Below are 20,667 nucleotides of genomic sequence, written 5' to 3'. Positions count from 1 at the left end.
AATATTTTAAGACCAAAGCCACAAACCCTTATCCATTCAACTGTGACCTCATCATTAAGACCACATCAGAACACAAACCTGCAGCAGTGTGACATCATCGACGCAAACAGCCTGTGTTTTATCACCCTCCTTCTTTAGGAACGGGATCATCCTTTCAATTCATCCTGAAATAGTATGAGTTATTAAAATTTTAGAAGATCCCTCACCCTCTTCAATCTTAACACTAATATAAAGCATATGAAGGGGTTAATAACACCACGGAATGTAGAATTGCCCGTTACGTTGTATCGGATTGTATGAGAGCCTTTGGCAGATGAGGAGTTAACGTTATTTTAGGCGCTTTGTTTGCTTTAATGGTTTGGGTGACGGGAAGGGAGTAGTTTGGGGTTTAGGATGGAAAGGATTGGGCTAGAAGAGTCTCTAAAATCCATGAGATTTGGGGGGATTTTATAGGAATTGTATAAAGTGGTTTTGTATTCAGTAGAAAATGTTAATAAAATTTTTCATACTTTTCTCTAGGAAATAGGTGGCAAAATTCCATTTGTTTTTCACTTTTTTTCTGTGTATCAAGTTCTCTTTTTTTAGGTCAGCGGGGTTTAAAAATAATGAACTCTACAGAGATTTTTATAGAACCGTTAGGTATATGAAATATAAAAAAAACAATTAAGAAGCTGCACTTGGCCCCCGCTGGTCACTGTCTTTCTTCCAGGGGTAAATTGGGGCTATCTCGAGTCTGAGGTCATGGGGCTTTGCGTTACATGTTCCACTACACAAACTGTTATCTACACTGGCTCCTCGGTGACATCTTCTAATGTAACTTTACTGACAGGGTGGTAGATAAGTGGAACAGCCTCCCAGCAGACATGGGGAAGGCTAATACAGTGAGGGGATTTAAACATGCATGGGATAGGCATGTGGCTTCTGAATCTAAGGCGAGACCAACGACTGATTAAGGTTTAAGTTTTTACAGCAGGAGAAACGGGCGACTAGACGGGGGCCGAATGGGGCAGATTCTAGTGCTCAGGCAAAGACATTCTAAGGAACGATATCACTTAAATATTTACACATATTAATATCATATATAAAGGAACATATCGGTATATATTGAAAAAAAATCCCACCTTGGGGTCTCATTGATTTGTATTTCTTAGGTAGGACCCTCAGCTTCAGAATGATGCCTTCAGTATGCAGAGCGCTCAGGGGTTCAATGACCAGATATTGGGATTATTTCATTTAGGGATTACAGTTACAATGTATCAGTTTATTGGTTCAGCGAAAATTAATTGCATGCATGATGTTCAGAAGTAGCAGAAGGGGTTCAGTGTCTTTTGGGGAATTTATCAGGGTATCAGGGCACAATTTAACCACCTCACATATCCATCACACTCACTAGATCACCATCACTTACTGTGCAGGAGTTGCTGGCTGAGCTACAGACAGGAAAGTGTTAACACCAGGATTAGGGCGTGACATATGCTTGGCCTATATGCATATTAACGAAGAGGCGTGGCCTGACGCGGTATATTCCGTTGTATTTGTTCATATTAATGAGGAGGGCGTGTTTTGAGGGTTCTCGGCTCCGGCTGCTGCTGACAGCTGGAGAGAGTCACCGGGAGACACGGACAGACGGAGCCCGGGACCGGGAGGGACAAACACCGAGGCTGGGAGAGCATTTTAGCATGTGCCGGGAGAGAACACAGGAGCCCGCATCCCACTTTCACCTGGGCATCCCGGCTGCCCCTGACACCCGCCACCGAGCCCCAATCCCTGCACCCACCGACCCCCTGCACCCCACATCAGTCATCCCAGCGCTCCTCGCCTATCTTCATCACTGCACCCCTGAACTTGCACTCCCCCCTCTGTAGCCCTATTGCCCCTAACCCAGTACCTGCTGACCCCAAGTATTGCCTGTTTAATTCCTGTCCTTCCCAACACCCCACATCCTGCCCCCCTTATACCCCACAACGTGCCCCCTTTATACCCCACAGCCTACCTCCCTTATACCCCACACCCTGCCCCCTATTTACCGAATACCCCAGTGGCTGCCCCATACACACCACCAATTCCTTTTTGCACTCCAGTCCAGCACCCATCGCATACTGCTGGACTGCAAGCTGCACTTTTGGCATCACCCCTCTGCCCCATGGTCTGTGGACCCGATACTAGCCCCTGACCCCTTTTTCCCCCCCAGCCCCCAGTTCTGGTTCCCATGGGTGACAGTCAGAGCCGGTGATTCTGATATTAAGACTCACAATGGAGAGCGTCCCGCAGGACAGGAACTTCCACAGCCCCTTCCTGGAGCTTGAGGACTTCACCGAGGCAGATTTCATGAGCAATGTGGTAAGACTGTGACCCGTCTGTGTGTGGAAGTAACTAATATAGACAGACAGACTGTAATGGAACTATTTCACCGAGAGGGTGATAGATACGTGGAACAGCCTCCCAGCAGAAGTGGTAGACGCTAATACAGTGGGGGATTTAAACATGCATGGGATAGGCATATGGCTCCTGAATCTAAGACAAGACCCAACAACAGATTTTTGTTTGAGAAACAGTAGAAAGGGGCGACTAGACGGGGGCCGAATGGGGCCGATCGGCTGTCAAAAAATGATTAAATTGAATTGCAAAATAGCTATTATTGGATACTTTGCTGTCTGAGAGGCCGATATAACAAGTCACTTGCAGCAAGCATTAATAATTGAGTTGACCTTTTAATGTGCCACCAAGAACCCTGACACAAACCCAAATCAAGCCTGTGCATCTGGTGCAGCTGCAGTGGATTGCATGCTCTTGGGCTCACTCTCTGCATTCCTGCTGTGTAGTGCTTCAGGCTCTGTTACAGCGAGGCAGAGCTGTCATCTCTAGTTACCGGATCACAGGCAGCCGTTCCCATGAAAGCCGCCGCTCGCTTTTCTTCTGTGTGTTTTCATTTCACAGGATTGGGGTTCCGGGTTTCTCGTCAATTTACAGGCTCTACAATAGGCCACGATATACCGCTTAGCAGCCTGTCCTCCGCTGTGTTGTATGGAGACACCAGGACTGGTCACGATGGCTAGTGTTAGTTAAGACCCCAATATATATATATATATAGATATATATATTTAGTGTACAGTGGCCTTTTTGCCATTGGGAACTCGCTGCTACATGGGAATGGATAATCAGACCCTCTTCTAATGAAAATGGGGGTGATCTGGGTACCAGACGGCTTTGCTTTCAGGATATTCTATATATATATATTATAAAACAATCCCCTAAATGCCTTTGGGGAAGCACTTATACCCCTCCTCCTGCAGGAAATGGTTAACTGCCCATAGAATTGGGCCATAAAGCTTACACCTTAACCACCTACCATTGGGTTATAAAGGCAAAGGTCGTGGTCTTCTGACCAAAGCTGCCATACAGGTGACCTCCGCTCCTGACCCCTGTACCTCGCTGCTTGTTATGACTGGATCACTATGCTAGATATGCCCCCGCCTCTAGCTGTCGTTGGACTCCCATAACAGTCTCGTGACCAGCTGAGAGTGCTGGGAGTTTTAATCCAGCACAAGAAATGTAATCCGCTCGTAAACTCCACTACTCAACTCCCAACGTTCCATTAATGACATGATAGACAACCTAGTCCTAGTCCTCCAACTGCTATGGACTACAAGTCCCATGATGCTCAGGATAATCCTGGTCCGCAGCAGATGGAAGCACAAATTATGAGTGTATCCTGGACAATGTGAGTCACCAAGCCCCCCCGGAGAGTCCACCCCATCCAGACAGACAATGTGTCAGCACTTCATTGTTTCAAAATAGTATGAGAGTTTTTATGTACAATGTAGCGAGTTTTTCTTCCTCTAAAAGGAAAATAATAATATTTAACAATGTTTATTTTTTATTATTGGCTCTTGTTTCAGAGATTAAACTCTTTGTGTCCTTCAGGCTTATCGACCATTTGTGGGTTTCTTGGTGAGGTCTGAGATTACGTTTGGAGTTAAGTGATGATTACATTAGGATAAGTAAAGAATAACTAATAATATCTCTTCCTGAGAAAGTGTTTAGTTATGTTTAACTGGGGATCATTCTTCCTTACCTTTGGTTTAGTCGCACGGTCTTTAGGACCGGCCTTGCTGATCTAGTGTTGTTGACATTGGGGTTTAGGCTTGCCTGCTGGTGATTGTCCACTAATGTGGGGTCAGTGCTCGGGTGCAAACAAAGATTTGGGGCAGTTTTCTGTCTGACTATTGGGGCCAGAAGCAAGATTTTGACATCTGCCATGGTAGATGGGCATCTATTCTCAAGTCATCTCATGATGTTGATGAATTTTGATGGTTTGATGGTAAATGTCTCTGATTTACGAAACGTTGTGTTAGGTGTAGATCACAATTGTCTTGGGTCACTAGGTCCCCAACTGGTGGTTGACATCATTGGTTGAGGTCATTTTTCAGGGGTTGGTTTGAGTAGTAGGGTCCTTGCTGGTCCTACATATGGATCACAGTAATCATAGAGAATTATATGTATTGCAATGTTTTATTCTTAACACCGCTTGTCTGAAGATGTCTAACACTAAGGTTTGTTTGGAGGTTCTAATTTTTGTGTCTGGCAGAATTCATTAGTGCAGATGATGTAAGGTTCTCAAGTTGAGTAGCGTTCCTTCCAAGAACGGGGCACGGGGGTCTGGGTAGGATGTCTATCTATCTTCTGGTTAAGTCATCAACTTAAGTGGAATTCCCTGCTGTCTTTCTAACAAGATTCTTTAGTACTTTATGATTCGGAACTAACAATTTTCGAATAATTGGTTTTATGCCAATCCTACTCCAAACTTTTCCAAAATGGCCCTTACATACCTCAGACGTACTGACCAGAGGGGGAAGGGGGTGATCGGGGTGGGCCGGACCTCACAGCGTGGAAATGTCAGTACAGATGACAGTCTTCAGACAGAACTGAAATCCAGGAAGTGCCTTAAGAAAATATTTACAGTCAGTTATGAGAGTTTGCTGTGAGTGCGTGGGGTCATTGCGGAGGGGAACCCTGGAGAGTTGACACAAATTATTGTAGAGTGTCAGCTGTCTGATGCTCAACACGACAGTCTCGACAGTCTCGTACTGAGAAATCCTTAGAGCCAAGGGTCTGTCTATTGCACAGAGGCTACCGCAGAGTTCCAAACGCCTCCTGCAAAGTTCAGGTCAGTCTCTGACTCATTGACCCCATGCAAAGTTGGGGTCGGTCTCTGACTCATTGACCCCATGCAAAGTTGGGGTCGGTCTCTGACTCATTGACCCCCTGCAAAGTTCGGGTCAGTCTCTGACTCATTGACCACCTGCAAAGTTGGGGTATGTCTCTGACTCATTGACCCCTGCAACATAGCTCTTGTGCAAAGTTGGGGGTCAGCCTCGTACTGAGTGCACCACTGCAAAGTTGGGGGTCAGTCTCTGACTCATTGACCTCCTGCAAAGTTGGGGGTTTGCCCTCTGCTGATTTAGGGGCCAGACTTACAGTATTATCGCAAACAGTCCCTAGTCCCATAGTTTAATAAACGAATGCAGATATCCCATTCTGTAATTCTAAAAATACTGTTTTCGTTCGTTAATTAGTTAATAAGTTGCATGATGTAATATATATCTTCCAGTCTAACTTTCTGTCTCTTTCCTTCACTCTCTTTGCTCCCCTCCCCTCTTTGTTTTTCTCTGCTTTCCTCCCCCACCACTGACATTTTCCATCCTGGTTCACATATCCTGGAGCTTTCTAAGTGACTGAACCATCTCCTTGATTAAATGCAAACACCAGGCGGAGGTGAGGTCCCTGAGCTGCAGTGGTAGAAGCGCACAGGCTGCGAGACAACCTTTTGCATCCTTACTAGGTTGCAGATGGATTTTAGCAACTCCGACCATCTATCCCTTTAACCGGTCACCTCCTAATTCCATACCCTGTAGAGCGGTCATTGACAGCTCCTTCGTGCCAGTCTATAAGCACCAAATGTATGTAATCATGTCCTTGTGTGAATTCTACGCAGCTACTTTATATAAGACCGACTGGCAGCGTGTAGGATTCCTAGGTATCCAGGGTTAAAGATGCCGTTCCACCGACTCCACAAAACTAATTGTAACATTGCAAACATTGTTTCTCTTAGTGCCAGAAATCCTTCCCTGTAATAATCCTTTAATCACGTAAAATTTTGCCTCCTGTTAATATTTGCGGCAAATACTTAAAAAGTAGGCAACACAAACTGAAAAGGCTTAATGGTTTGTGTAAGTGGAACAGCGCCTTAAAACCTGCCAAACCTAACCTAATCCCTGTCTGGCAGATAAACACACAATGCAATTTAATGTAGGACAGAACTTGGCATGCCAACAAGGTGCAATGTCTAAATATTGATACTTATTTTACGTATATCCGTGAATCCACAAGATCTACGGGGGGTTGGGGGGATCCCCTGGCACGCTGGATACAGCTTAACACTAAGGCATTCTAGGACAACAGGACAGGTATCGATTCAAAGCATATGGTGTAGGACTGTTTGCATTCAATCTAAACCTTCTTATTGAGAATTCAGGGTGCCTTGTATTTATTGACCCCCATTTTCAGCCTATTACCCCCATGAAGCTTTATCTGCAGAACTGATACCCAGAGTTTTTCTTCTAACATGGTCTGAGTATCGTGAAAGCAGAGGATATAAGGATCTGGAGAACATGTTTCTCCAGGCGTGTGAGATGTAGACCCTGCTCATACAATGTCTTTGCTTTCCACGTTAATCTGGATGACAAGGCTATTTGGAGGCTGCTCAGGACAATCAGATGTTCCTTGTAAACCAACGCAGTACTCCCTATAATTAATCTCAGATCCGGCTGGTTCCTCCAGCCAACTTCTTTTGGATTATCCTCACCCCCTTTTCCACTGGGACCCTCTGAGGGACCGCTCTGAGAAGTGAGCCTCTATGACCCGTAGACAGCGATGTGCTTTCAGTGTAAACTCGGTGGGTATAGATGAGCCGGGGTGTTGTAATTCCCATGGCTTCTCAAGAATTCTGTTCTTGTTGCTGTGGGTTTATGCAGCTGATAAATCATCTGTTCTGTTACATCTTCTGGCCGTACCGTAGGATTTCCCCTATGAGTCACACAATAGCAAAAAACTGGACCGCGCACAAGAGCCTCCTGTATCCTCCCCGCATTCACTAAAATATTGCACATTGCTCAGTCCCTGTCCATTCACCTGTTGTTCTTTGTTGCTGTTGGGCCACGTGCGTCTTCTGATACGTTGGACTACAGCTTCCACTAACTCACAACATCTGCTGGCCTTTGTAGGCCAGCAGAGGACAACTTGCACATTTCAATAGTGCTAAGATAAGGCAGGATTTGGGGCAACTTGCGGGCTTGTGAAGTAAGTTTTTGTACTCACAGGGTATCCCCAATTTCAATGCGGACCAAACTCAAGAGCTGATTAGACAACTTTTATAAATAAACCCTGAAATGGCATCCCGTACCAGATGGATGGGTTAAGAATGGTTCTTGTGGAAACCTCATACATTTCGGAAAACAGGAGAAAGGTGGGCAAAACCCCAAAGTATGAAATATACCTAAACATCTATTTTTCTTGCATCCCTTTTCCTTTTTTTAATTGCTAAAGATACATTGTGCTTCAGATTTTATTTGGAGTGATACATCTCTTCTGTACTGTGCTGCTGAGATACATCTTCAGATATTGGTAACTGCGATATTTCGGCGGCATTGCCCATATGCTTATGGGGCATGCTGTAAGTGGAGGCTCTTGGTGGAAATGGTATATCTCTTCTCCACTTGTTTATAACTTCTTATCAATGTATATTGATCAAAAGAGACTTCAATTCAAATCAAATACAAGTTTTAAGCGAATTAGAGCGTCTTTGTTTGCTATTAGGTTTGGTGACTTAGCAGACGTTTCTACTAGAAGTCCATCATTTGAATTCAGCCAAGATACCCAAGGGACCGTTGGTCGCGTGACACCCGATGTAGCTCATGTTACTGGAGACTGGAGCACCACTAGGTCCTGTGCATACCTAAAAACAAGTATTTATCTTTAGGAAAAGCTGAAGCTCGCTGCCCCCCCTCTTTTTCCAGAGATCGAAGCATTTGGGCTTCATCCTCTTTACTGTATGTTTCTCCAATACTGGATCCTTTGACCCATAGTATTTTACAGAACGTTTCCATCTATGGGTCCTTTCAATGTCTGTCTGTCCTCAAGTTCTGTATGTCTCTATTATCAGTATCTCAGTATTTCTGTCTCAGTGTTTCTCCCCTGTCCCTCTCATGTATAGCTTGAAGGAGAGATGAGTGAGGGGGGGGGGGGGTGATAGAAACAGTTAGATACAAAACAGGATCCAACAAGTAAAAGAAGGAGGAGAAATGCTAGAACCAGAGGTCATAATCTAAAACTAAAAGTTTAGAGGCTTAGATATAATGAAAGAAAGGTTTACTTAAATGAGAGGGTAGTTGATAAATGGAACATCCTTCCCGCAGAAATGGTAGAGGGTAATACATTTTGAGGGGGTTTAAACATGCATGGGATAGACATACGGCTCCTGAATCTAAGACGAGACCAACGACTGATTAAGGTCTCAGTCTTTACACCGGGTAAAAACATGCGGGCCGAATGGTTCTTAATATTATTATCTTTTATTTTGATAGCGGCAACAATTTACGCAGCGCTTCTCACAATAGAGATATTCCAAGGATATGAGAAATCTAGAATTGAAAGACTGATACGAAGCGATACATTAGGTAGATCGGGCCCTGCCTGCGTGGTCCCAAAGTCACTGTCTCTTTTCTCTTCAGCGTTATCCGACTGCTCCATGTCTATTGCTTGTATCTCTTCTCTGTTCATCTCTGCGTCTCCCCTCCGTCTCTCCCCTCCGTCTCTTCATTCCCTGAATCTCAGGGTGTGCTCTGGTTATACACATTGCTCTGGTTAGAAAGTTGGGCTTTTCTTTGCTTTAAGCAGCTGCTCCTTTGATTTGAAGCCAGTTGGACCTGCCGACCATCTCTGCCTCATCTCACTCCCTCCAGCCGGCACAAGTCTTTCCAATTTCTCTTACTTTTGAACTCTAGGATATTTTTGTGCCGGAAACCTGCCATTCAAACAGATCTCTCCCTCCCAGCCGGTGTGCAGGTCCTGGACTCACGGGAAGCTGCAGCAGACTGTGCTAAACCCTTAAGAGATTTAATCACGCACAGTTAACAGTGGCATTGATTACGTCCCTGAAATGGAGCAGAAGCCAATTGTTAACCATGCGCTACCCAAGCTTCTTTTGCTGCCTCAAGGAACCCAATACATTATAATATAATATACAATGATATATATCATTATTATTATAATTATATGTAGAATAGGAAGTAACCGTGACAACATGTAGGGTTTTGTTCTATCATTTCTAGAAATCCTTGTTAGCGGCACTATAGGGGCCGCTGTGATTGTGACCAGTTGATTGCTGGCAGGTCGAGCCCACAGATCTGATGGTGGGTCCATATTTTGTGGGGTACCCCAGGTACGCTTTAGCTTTTTTTTTTTTATATCGGTGTGATTTGCGCACTCGCTGATTGCCGTTCTCCACGTACCGTGATCCGCTTTCTTGGTACATGCTTCCCAATCCTACGGAATACGAAGAGACCTGACGTTATTCTAAAATTATGCGACATTTTCATTCCGTTTCTGGATAATGGAGAAAAGCTCCATATGTAATCCATGAAGTTTTTGTTGCACGTGTGTGAGCGGCTTTATTGTGCGCTCCCCGTGTGTGCATACACTTGTATTGTATATTGCGTGTGCGCTCACACTTCCGCTGTGTTCCCAGTGTGTACAAAGCCTGAAACGTGCTGTGATTGGGTGCACGCAGCGCATGCCGTGTTGCTTTTGCACACACGTTCCATGAAGCGTGTTTCGGAGTCACTAATACTGATGTCCTCCAGTCTAACCCTGCACTCCTGGGTTCTGCAGCCAGACACGCAGCTCCACTAACTTTCACTGATTTTCCATACTCCATTCCCATTGGCTCGAGCGCGGGTCTAATCAGCCAATCCAGCTCTCATGCCGGCTTTGCTTTCTTACAGGATTAACCCGTTCTTCTCCTTCTCCATGCGTCCAACGGGGAGCCGAGGACTCTGTTAGAAAAAGTTCCCCACTGTGGACGCCGTCATGCGTCTGAGTGTCATAAAACTGAAAATATGATCTTTACGTGGTATTCTTAACTTGCATGTCCTGGGGATAGATCAGAGCCAGCCGTGCCTGCTTTTTTTCCATTCTTATTTAATACTAAATAAGCGTGACTTGTTGTTTAATGCTGAAGGCTAATATAGCGCAAACTGGAAACGAACATTGCCATGCAAAGGGTTAACCCAACAAATGCCAGAAGGGCAAACAATCCATTGCAAATGGTTAACTCAACAAGTGCTAGGGTGGAATGCAAATTATTGCAAAAGTGTGTCATAGGAATCTTAAGAAATAAAGGGGTTAAATACCAAATGTGGTCTCGGAATATTAATGATAATTTGCTTTGTTCGCCCGTTTATGTATTACTGACTCCAGTTTCATAATCCTTGGCCGCCTCCTCTGATGATGCAGGAGGATTGTCAGAATGATAGTCCAGAAACAGCAAGGAGGAACATCTCCTCTCTAACAATATCTAAATATATACTACCATGAGCACTGTTTTATCAGAAGGTCTTAGCTTGTGTTCCATACATTTGTAAGCCCTTTTAACCAGTTGTGGTTATTTTTGTTAAAAATCCATTTGAATCGTCTCTGAATGCACCAGTGTAGGGTACAGAAGGAGAGCGAGTGATCAGCAAGCACCTCGATGGAGATTCATTGAGATTCCTGAGTGGAAGCAAAGCCAGAAAATGGCGTTGTGTAGTTTTCAGCAGAGAATTTTTAACAAGTAACCTGCAAAGGCAACTTTTACCCCTGGGGCAGACTCATTAAACAACTCTGTATAGGTGAAGCCCAGAACACATCTGATGGAACCTTGGTGGACCAGGATTAGGCACCAACATTGTTCATGGTGGACATTTACTGGGGTCTGTAGTGGACAATTTAATGATGTTCTATGGACCTTCACAAACCTTGCAACAGACACCGGGCACTTTTCCTATCCCTGTGGTGGACACTCATGTCACGTCCACAGTTACTGTTACCCACGCAAACTATCCAACCAGTCAAAAGTCCTCGTTAATCTATGTGATGACTTTCTTAACATCACACAGACATAAATGTAAAAAAAAATCCTTTCATGTAGGAACCCCAAATCTAAGAAGCCCCTTACCACCCCCCCCTTGATTAATTTAAAAGAATAAGAATAATATGCAACACAACTTACATATGTAACTACTCATTTTGTGTCTCTTTTGTTATCTATCAATACATTCCCTGTTCTCTAATTCAAAGTTCTCTCTCTTATCCTCCCAGCACTTCTCAGAAGCTCTGGATGACTTCTCCAGCGAATTATTTAACAGTTTTTTCGATGACCCTCCTCTGCTGGATCGAGATTCTTTGCTGGACATGGACGTCGAGAGTCCAGCACCGGTCATCCAAGTGGAGCATAGCTACTCACTGAGTGGAGACTCAGCCCCCCAGAGCCCTGCTCTCACTATCAAGGAAGAAGATGAAGAAAGCGGTAAGTGTGATTTCAGCCAACAGCGTCTCATCACTTGAGGGATGGACACATGGGAGAACTTTAGCTACCTAGGGCCAAACTATCCTTAGGGCCAAACCATTGTCAGTGATCTGTGGCAGCTAAGCCTACCGGCAACCCTTACCAAAGGAGCTGTGATAGTTCAGTGCAGTCTACAACATATGTTGGGTAAAATCTTCAAAGAGCCATTAAACTATCAAGGATTGACTGATTGTCCAATAGTTTTTAGAGGGGGGAGAACCTTCTGAGAACTAACATGTTTTTCTTAATTTAAAAGGCATGTGTATTTTTATTGTTGTAGTTCATATTATTCCTAATTATTCCTTTGTTGTTCGTAAACTAAAAAGCACCAAAAGCACACTAAAACCAGGGAGGGTATAGTCATTCACCTGGGCCAAGCATAAGAAAATCCTCATATAGTCAATAGGTTGGCTGGTAGTTGGCAGGGCTGTTTGCAGATCTGTTTGGCAGGATAGAGCGTGATGGTCTGCAGATATATTCAGCAGAGTGGGGCTCTGCAGGTCTCTCCATTCGGTAATGTATTAACCGATCTGTGTTGCCCCTTAGAACCCAGCAGTGCCGTCTGGGTGCTAGAGCATGAGCTGTGCTCGTTACTGGTGAAGCAGGAGCATGGTATGACGCCACAGGTAGAACCATCTCAGAGCGGCACGGTCGCGGAACAGGCACAGGGGTCTACGATCCAGCCCGATGACGAGGTGAGTGAAGGGACCATATAACCGGACATGCTTGTGAGCATAAAGTGGGGAACAGTGTACTGTTTTTGGCCTGTCTGTTGGTTTCCATGAGGGTGCATATGAATCATTTAACATACCGACTGTCCTGTCTCTTTCCCAGAATGATACCAGAACTCCAATTCCGCACATAAAGGCAGAACCAGGGGTCCCAAACCACTTCTTAAATGTTCCAGGAGGTGAGTCGTAAGTGCACAACCCATAGCCATGTTAGAATATTTATTATTGTTATTTATTATGATCTATTGTCAAGCGTTCCTGATCTTATAATGATTTTGTAACTATCCCTGCAAGATTTCTCGATGGTATAAATGTAACAATCACAGCCCATTAAATGGGACTCCAGCGATTACTGCTCCAGTGCAAAGACTCTGGTCACACAACAAGCCCATAAACTTTACTACTCTTAGATCTTTTGTATCTAGCACTGGGTGCTTTTATGTTGTAGTTGTATTTTTTCAGCAACACCTATTCTCCTCTTATTCATGTTGTTTTGCATTTCCCCTCTCTATTCTATTCTAGAGGTTTTGGCAATGATGCCTCTGACTCCGCCAAGCAGCCACAGCAGTGACAGTGATGGATCTCAGAGCCCCCGATCGTTACCGCCACCCAGTCCAGCACGCCCTGCTCCACGCTCCTCACACGCAATCTCCTCATCACCCCTACTCACTGCTCCCCACGTAAGTAGGGCAAATGTGATGACATGGCTGGTAGTCGGGTCCTTGACAGTAGGGGGGGGGCATGCCATCTTCAGAAGGTACATCATATGTGTTTGTATCTTTCAATAATTAGAAGCTTCAAGGCACTTCAGGACCTCTGATGCTGACAGAGGAGGAGAGGCGCACATTGGTTGCTGAGGGGTACCCCATCCCCACCAAACTACCCCTCACTAAGACGGAGGAAAAGGCTTTGAAGAGGGTGCGCAGGAAAATCAAGAACAAGGTGAGGAATCAAGGAACTCTGCAAAGATGAGTAATGGCAGTAAATGCCTCAACCCTACTAGGACTAAAATTTGTCTTGAGTGTTTGAAGCACGTAATATCACAATTCTTTTGGCCGGATTAAAAGGAGATGCTGGCGCAACCGGCCCTCAGGGATTTGCCCTGTGCTCTAACACCAGTATATAAAGAGTTCCCTTACCAGTTCCATGACTTAGGACAGGAGAATGGAAGCAGTCTGAGATGTCCACTCTTTATCCCAACAGATCTCAGCCCAGGAAAGTCGACGGAAGAAAAAGGAATACGTGGAATGTTTGGAGAAGAAGTGAGTTTGGAAACGTGTGTACATCTCCTTGTCTTGTATTTACATACGGCATGCAACTGTGGCGATGTGCCACTGGTGGGAGAGATGTGCTAAGGCAATGATTGGCCACCACAGAAGCCGATACGGCACATTATAATGCAGTATGTGGGACTGCGGACATATACATATATATCATCGTAATCATTAATGGTGTACTCGCAGCTACTGAAACCATTGGTATCATCACTGTGAGCGAAGTCACCCTAACAGATCTTTCGTCAGAATATTAAATGTCTTCCACCAGTTTCACGATTTGCATGTCCATCTTAATCATAATCACCGTGTCCATCCGGGGCATGTTTTCTTTTTGTCCCTATGCTTGCTTCTCCTCTCTAATACGAGGTTTTCATTGATATATCTGCAGTTGTCCCAAGTATTTTTTTAAACTATGCATTAATGTCTATATCAATGTTGGGCAGACTGTGAGTCTGCAATTCATGATCCTCGGTCACACTCTGATTGGCTTTGGATGATGGGAGTTGTAATGTAGCTATATTTGGATGTCTGCATGCTGCCAGCCTTGGTCTTGTGTGTCCATGCACCCTGCCTCTTTGCCAAATGTCAGACTTGCTCCTTTTCTTCTAGGGTAGAATCCTTCACATCACAGAACAGTGAGTTGTGGAAAAAAGTGGAGACGCTGGAGAATGCCAACAGGTGAGATCCGAGTCCCAGTGCCACCAGAGGGCCTACATAACACTGAAGACAATACGAGTTACATCTAATTCCTCTAAAGATTAAAAAGAATAAGTGTAGAATAAGAATGGATCATTGTAATAATAAGAATAATCGATAGCGTATTTGGGGTTTATTCACTAAAGCCAGAGGTTCTGCCCCTTAAATTCAAATGCATTGTGGCATAATTCTCTGCAAGAAGGGCTGAGCTGCTCTTTCATAATGTATACTTAACTTGTCTAAGAACTCTTTCGCTATATTGCATAACAAAATCCTAACATATTAACTTCATGGAGTCCAGCCCTACAGTCTGTTTCCATATGTCACCCTGTGTTCAACTTTAACCAGTTTCACAACCCCGCAGTTTGTAAGCCCGGAGCATAATGCGCCACCTAGTGCTCACACCACAAAACAACAGGTAGTAAAAAAAATTCTAACTAATTCCCAGAGTAACAATTCCATATGTACTCTGATTCCCACAGTAATGATTCCTTGTGTACACAGATACTCAGAGTAACGACTAATGGTGTACATAGATTCTTAGAGTAACGATTCATTGTGTGCACAGATTCTTAGATTAACGATTCATGGTGTACACAGATTCGTAGAGTAACGATTCATGGTGTATACGGATTCTTAGAGTAACGAATTATGGTGTACACAAATTCTCGGAGTAATGATTAATGGTATACACGGATTCATAGAGTAACAATTCATGATGTACACAGATTCTTAGAGTAACGATTCATGGTGTACACAGATTCTCGGAGTAAAGATTCATGGTGTACACAGATTCTCGGAGTAAAGATTCATGGTGTACATAGATTCTTAGAGTAACGATTCATGGTGTACACAGATTCTCGGAGTAACGATTCATGGTGTACACAGATTCTTAGAGTAATGATTCATGGTGTACACAGATTCTCGGAGTAAAGATTCATGGTGTACACGGATTCATAGAGTAACGATTCATGATGTACACTTATTCTTAGAGTAATGATTCATGGCGTACACGGATTCTTGGGGTAACGATTTCTTATACACTCTCATCTCCAGGTCTCTGCTGCAGCAGCTACAGAAGCTCCAGGCTCTGGTTACAGGGAAGATGCCACGACCCTGCAAATTGGCCGCAACGCAAACAGGAACCTGCCTCATGGTAATTTATTTTCATGTGCAGTAGGGAGGCAAAGGCGGACATTGGAATGTATTCTGCGGGATGCAGGCTTACGGTCCTTGGAACAAAGCAAGGAGCCTCTCTCCTATGTATAACAGTAACAAAGCCAGGGGCCCCTCTCGCATGTATAACACTGACACAGCCAGGGGCCCCTCTCGCATGTATAACACTGACACAGCCAGGGGCCCCTCTCGCATGTATAACACTGACACAGCCAGGGGCCCCTCTCGCATGTATAACACTGACACAGCCAGGGGCCCCTCTCGCATGTATAACACTGACACAGCCAGGGGCCCCTCTCGCATGTATAACACTGATACAGCAAGGGGACCATCTACCGTGTATAACACACTGACACAGCCAGGGACCCCTCTCCAGTGTGGCCCTGACGCAGCCTGGGATTTTCTCCGGTTTGATACTCAGGCTCTCAGGACCTGCTGCTCTTTTGGTAACACTGAGTCTGCCAGCCCCTTCCTTTATTAACACTCGCAGACTCTTCTGTACTGTATCTTGTTGGCCTGATGTCTCTCTCCTCTCTGCAGGTTGTGGTGCTTTGCTTCCTTCTTGCCTTTGGTTCCATAATTCCATCCCTGCCAGAATTTTCTTCAGGGTCTCAGACAGTGAAATCAGCCCCTATGTTGACACCCGATCTATACACCCTCAGCCAGAGTAAGACCCTCATCTGATGACCACTTTTGTCTATTCTGCTCCTGTCTCTGACCCAGACCCATCTGTCTTAACCCAGTTGGGTGACACAGACGGCGTGGGGCTTGTGAAATAACATTGTCCTTTAAAAAAAGGGGACAATGGTAGGGGACACGTAATGTATTTAACTACTAAGCAGAGAATACAGATAAAAGGGGAAGCATTGAACACTAAGTGTTTTTCGTATGCATTTTACAGTCCGCTCCCGAAATCTCCTGTCCTACGATGAGGGGATTGGGTCCACACAGGATGAATCAAGTTCAGTTTTGGGGATCCAGGACAGAGGAAGTTGGACTCCAGACGCAGCAGCTCTCAGCTGGCACACGGAGAACACGGCCCACGAGAGAGAAAAGTACCTGGGAGGAAGAGATCAAGAGAACCAGACAGACAGAGGATTCACGAGGCCGAAGGAGGGGTGAGAAGATTTTCACGATTTTGTCTCCTCTCATTTAGACATCAGGTTTTATTTTGCACAGCACAAGAAGTAAGAGGTCCAGCATGTGCCCTTTGATGGGTATGCGGACAACTTATTGTAGAAGCGGTATGCGCTAGAGAGCAGCCACAGGGACAATAGGGATAGACCCTGACAGATGCATTTTTTATTTGACAAGATTTCACTCGAGCTGCCCCATATCTCTGGAATCTACTCCCAAGGAACCTTCAGCATTCTCCCTCCCTCCCAACTTTCAAGAAACATCTAAAAACCCACTTCTTCAGAGAAGCCACAACCATCTTAGCTGCTAGAACTTCCTTGTCATCGATACAACCCCCACAATACCTCTCACCCTTTCTCTATGCCTTATGTTTGTCACCCCATTTCCCTCTAGATTGTAAGCTTGCGAGCAGGGCTCTCTCCACCAAATGTATCGGTTTGTCTTAGTCTGTCAATTCTTGTCTTGTCATATCCCTTGAATTTATGTATTGTATTAAGCGCTGCGTAAACTGTTGGCGCTATATAAATAAAGGATAATAATAATAATAATAATAATAATAATAATAATATCAAAGGAAAAAGACCTTCTAGTACTCCAAAGATGTATCCAGTCTCGCAGTTCCCAAGACGGACTAACAGTCCCCAAAATTGACTAGAATCTTACCAAATTATCATTGCTACTTAATAATCGCAGATACAATTGTTATCACCCTGACACGATACAGGTATAAACCAAGCACTTCTAACTAATGTAAATCTATACATCTGCTAGCAAACTATATATACTTTGTATTCCTGCAGCCATTTTTTATGATACATTCATTCTGAGGGAGAAAAGTATATTTTCTCTCTGTACTCAATCAGCCAGAATAATTATCGAAAGACATTGTATATCCTATAAATTGTTGCCAGATGCGATTATGATGCGAGCCGCTGACATGTCTGACTTTTTTTTTTTTTGCAGGGACAGAAGCTCTGAATTCTTGTAGGGGTCGGGGCAGAGGGAGAGGGTTTGGAAGCTGAAGATTCCAGGAAGGCTGCGGGGAAGTCTGGATTCAGACGCTATGGAACTATGGCAATTCTACAGAAGATTTCATCTCAGTCGAGTCTGCTAGAGCCACAGCGGCGGAAGCATGTGCAGGGCCGCAGAGCGTAGAGACTCGCTATGCAAGACGCTCTGCGTGGATTTGGCACATCTGCCCAACCTGTGCCCATTCTGGCAAAAACAGCAGGAGGGGAGCGATCGGTGGACGCGGTATAGAACCAGCAGAGCGTGTTACGTATTCTTACAATATTACTTCATTTGCTGCATCGAAAAGCATTGACGTGGGAGACCCCTCGCTGCCAGATGGGACTGTAGTTCTCTGAAGCCCACCGTTACTCCTACAGCAAGCTTTGTGACAATAAGCCCTGTTTTCAGATCGTGAAGGACTCGTGGCTATACACAAGGATCAACCCTGCATGTTTTATTTTTGAATCGTGAGTCTGGAGCCCTCTCCCTACCGCTGTCCTTGTACAGACCACATCTGTTTTCTGAAGACAATTTCTTTATTAACGCAAGCTTTATATGCATGGGAGGCCCTTTTTTTTCTCCTCTCATTTCTGCTCTCTGCCAGCTTCAATTAAGCAAAATGAAATTAAAAAAAAAATAGCATCAGCAAAATGCGTTGTGTGTGACTAAATGCGATGGGATTGAGAGGGTGTGATAAAACCAGGACGCTGAAAATGTCGAGAGGAAGAGCTGTGAGAGTGAGCAAAGGTGGGGAGATATAGTAAGGGTGGAGAGATCCCAATCCATTGTAGGAAATGTTCCCAGAAGCTCGGTCCATGTGCTCTTCATGGGAGATGGTGGAGATGGGTTGGAGTGGAAGGGCTAGTCTTTGCTAAGTGGGGACTGAGTGGGTAAAGCCCAAACACCATTCCTTCCCACCCAGAAATCAGAAGTTGACCTGAGACCTGCTAATGAGCTGTTTCAAGCATTTTGGGGGATGAAGCTCCACAACATCTGGGGTGGCAGCTTGATGATTAGCCCTTTATAACGGGGTATTTAGAGCACCTTTCTTATTCCGACAGCAACATAGAAACATTTTGGTAGGGAACCAAGACTGTTTATCCTAAATTTATCATGATGGAAGAGTAACAATACCAAATAATTGAGGTATTGTGCAAAATATTTCATTATGTCATGTTGCTGTTTGTGATATTTTGGCAGACTAGACTTAGTGAGAAAAAAATCACAAGATAATTGAATGAAGAAAAGGGCTTGGTGCAGACACTCTGACAGCGGGTCTTCTCTGTGTGATTTCACCAAGAGTTAATAAGTCAGCTGCAAATGCGTCCAGATGATGGAAAAGTCAGTGAGCACCAACTCCGATGACTCTAAATCATTCCTCCTAACGTTTACAGTTCATATTCACCTAATGAGATCTGGAACCGCATGAGTGACCTGCAGAGGAAATATTCTTCTTGTAATCACAAAGTAACCTGATTAGTTACCCCACACCGAGAACACTCTTACAGTCACACCCCAACAATCACCCCAAACCCAGAACATTCTCATACTGTCATCTCAAACCCAGAACATTCTCATACTGTCATCTCAAACCCAGAACATTCTCATACTGTCATCTCAGACTCAAAACATTCTCATACTGTCATCTCAAACTCAGAACATTCTTATGTTGTCACCCCAAAAGGTGGCACATTCTCATTTAAAGTCAATGGGGCCCCACGCATGCCTCTATTTATGGCGATCCCTAGAAGATCCCCAAATACTCACAACTGACTTCCCGATTCTCTTTCATTCAAATTCCCATTCCCCATCACACATTCCCCCTTTTTTGCCTCTGTCCATCTTCATCCCCAGCGCATTCACATTAATTCACCTTAATGGAGCACAAGGTCCAAGTGCTGTGGGCCCCTGTAAATTGTCCCTTTTGCCCAGTCTTAAAGACAGCGCCCACACAATGATCCACCACACGATGGTCTATTGCTACCTCACTGCCCAGCAGTCTAAAGCTGGTCCACCACACAGCAGTTTAATGCTTACTCACCACACAGCGGTCAAACAAAGGCCCAAAACCCAATGATCTAATGCAGGCCCACCACCTAGCAGTCTAATGCTTACCCACCACACAGTGGTCTATTTGAAGCCCACCAACCAGAAGTCTAATGCTGACCCACCACTCAACAGTCTAAAACTGGCCCACCACCCAGTGGTCTAATGCTGGCCCACCATACTCTGATCTACTGTGCTTTAACCCTTACTCACTGACCTTTCATAGGCAGTGCTTAATATCGATACAGTCATCTGGAATCTAAACCATGGAGCCAGAAGGCAACTAAACACAAACAGCCCCCTTCATCTCAACAGGAAAGATGGAGCAGACAGTGATGTACAAGAAATCCAGTTCTGTGCTGTATGCTTTGCGGAACACCTACGGTTATAATGCATAATCTGGGCCATATGGCTTCGTCTGAATAATCTCAATTGTTACTCTTTGTGATACGTCTTTCAGCGCAGGGTTAATTATGGTCTCTAAGGTGACACGGTGAACATTATTATATTAGAAGGTCTCCTCCCTCTGCACTCTCACACCAACCCTGCACTCTTACACCATCCAGCCCTGCACTCTCACACCATCCAGCCCTACCATCCAGCCCTGCACTCTCACGCCATCCAGCCCTACACTCTCACACCATCCAGCCCTGCACTCTCACATCATCCAGCCCTGCACTCTCACACCATCCAGCCCTGCACTCTCACACCATCCAGCCCTGCACTCTCACACCATCCAGCCCTTCACCCTCACACCATCCTGCCTTGCACCCTCACACCATCCAGCCCAGCACTCTCACACCATCCAGCCCTGCACTCTCACACCATCCAGCCCTGCACTCTCACACCATCCAGCCCTGCACTCTCACACCATCCAGCCCTGCACTCTCACACCATCCAGCCCTTCCCTCTCACACCATCCAGCCCTGTA

The 20,667-nt window shown here is 44.9% G+C and overlaps 1 protein-coding gene across 1 annotated transcript; it reads left to right on the top strand.

Annotated features, from left to right (window-relative positions):
- The first annotated feature begins 2,253 nt into the window (after positions 1–2,253).
- LOC149274423 (cyclic AMP-responsive element-binding protein 3-like protein 1) lies at positions 2,254–16,664 on the top strand. Its single transcript, XM_089505525.1, has 9 exons — positions 2,254–2,340; positions 11,416–11,623; positions 12,916–13,073; positions 13,186–13,335; positions 13,597–13,655; positions 14,280–14,348; positions 15,423–15,522; positions 16,083–16,209; positions 16,444–16,664. Exons 1-9 carry the CDS (start codon positions 2,254–2,256, stop codon positions 16,662–16,664), a joined length of 1,179 nt encoding a protein of 392 aa, XP_089361651.1.
- The last annotated feature ends 4,003 nt before the right edge of the window (positions 16,665–20,667 follow it).

The sequence above is a fragment of the Sceloporus occidentalis genome, unplaced genomic scaffold (genome assembly GCF_023333645.1).
Source record: "Sceloporus occidentalis isolate IW3139 unplaced genomic scaffold, rSceOcc1.0.p SCAF_331, whole genome shotgun sequence".
Classification (NCBI taxonomy): Eukaryota; Metazoa; Chordata; class Lepidosauria; order Squamata; family Phrynosomatidae; genus Sceloporus; species Sceloporus occidentalis.
This window is presented reverse-complemented; position numbering and strand designations above follow the sequence as displayed.

What these genes read in the sequence shown, in the direction of transcription:
- LOC149274423 (XM_089505525.1), top strand. Translation starts at nt 2,254, where the DNA reads ATGGAGAGCGTCCCGCAGGACAGGAACTTCCACAGCCCCTTCCTGGAG. An exon ending in GTGGAATGTTTGGAGAAGAA is followed by an intron (nt 13,656 to 14,279) that starts GTGAGTTTGGAA and finishes CTTTTCTTCTAG; the next exon opens with GGTAGAATCCTTCACATCAC. An exon ending in ACGCTGGAGAATGCCAACAG is followed by an intron (nt 14,349 to 15,422) that starts GTGAGATCCGAG and finishes TCTCATCTCCAG; the next exon opens with GTCTCTGCTGCAGCAGCTAC.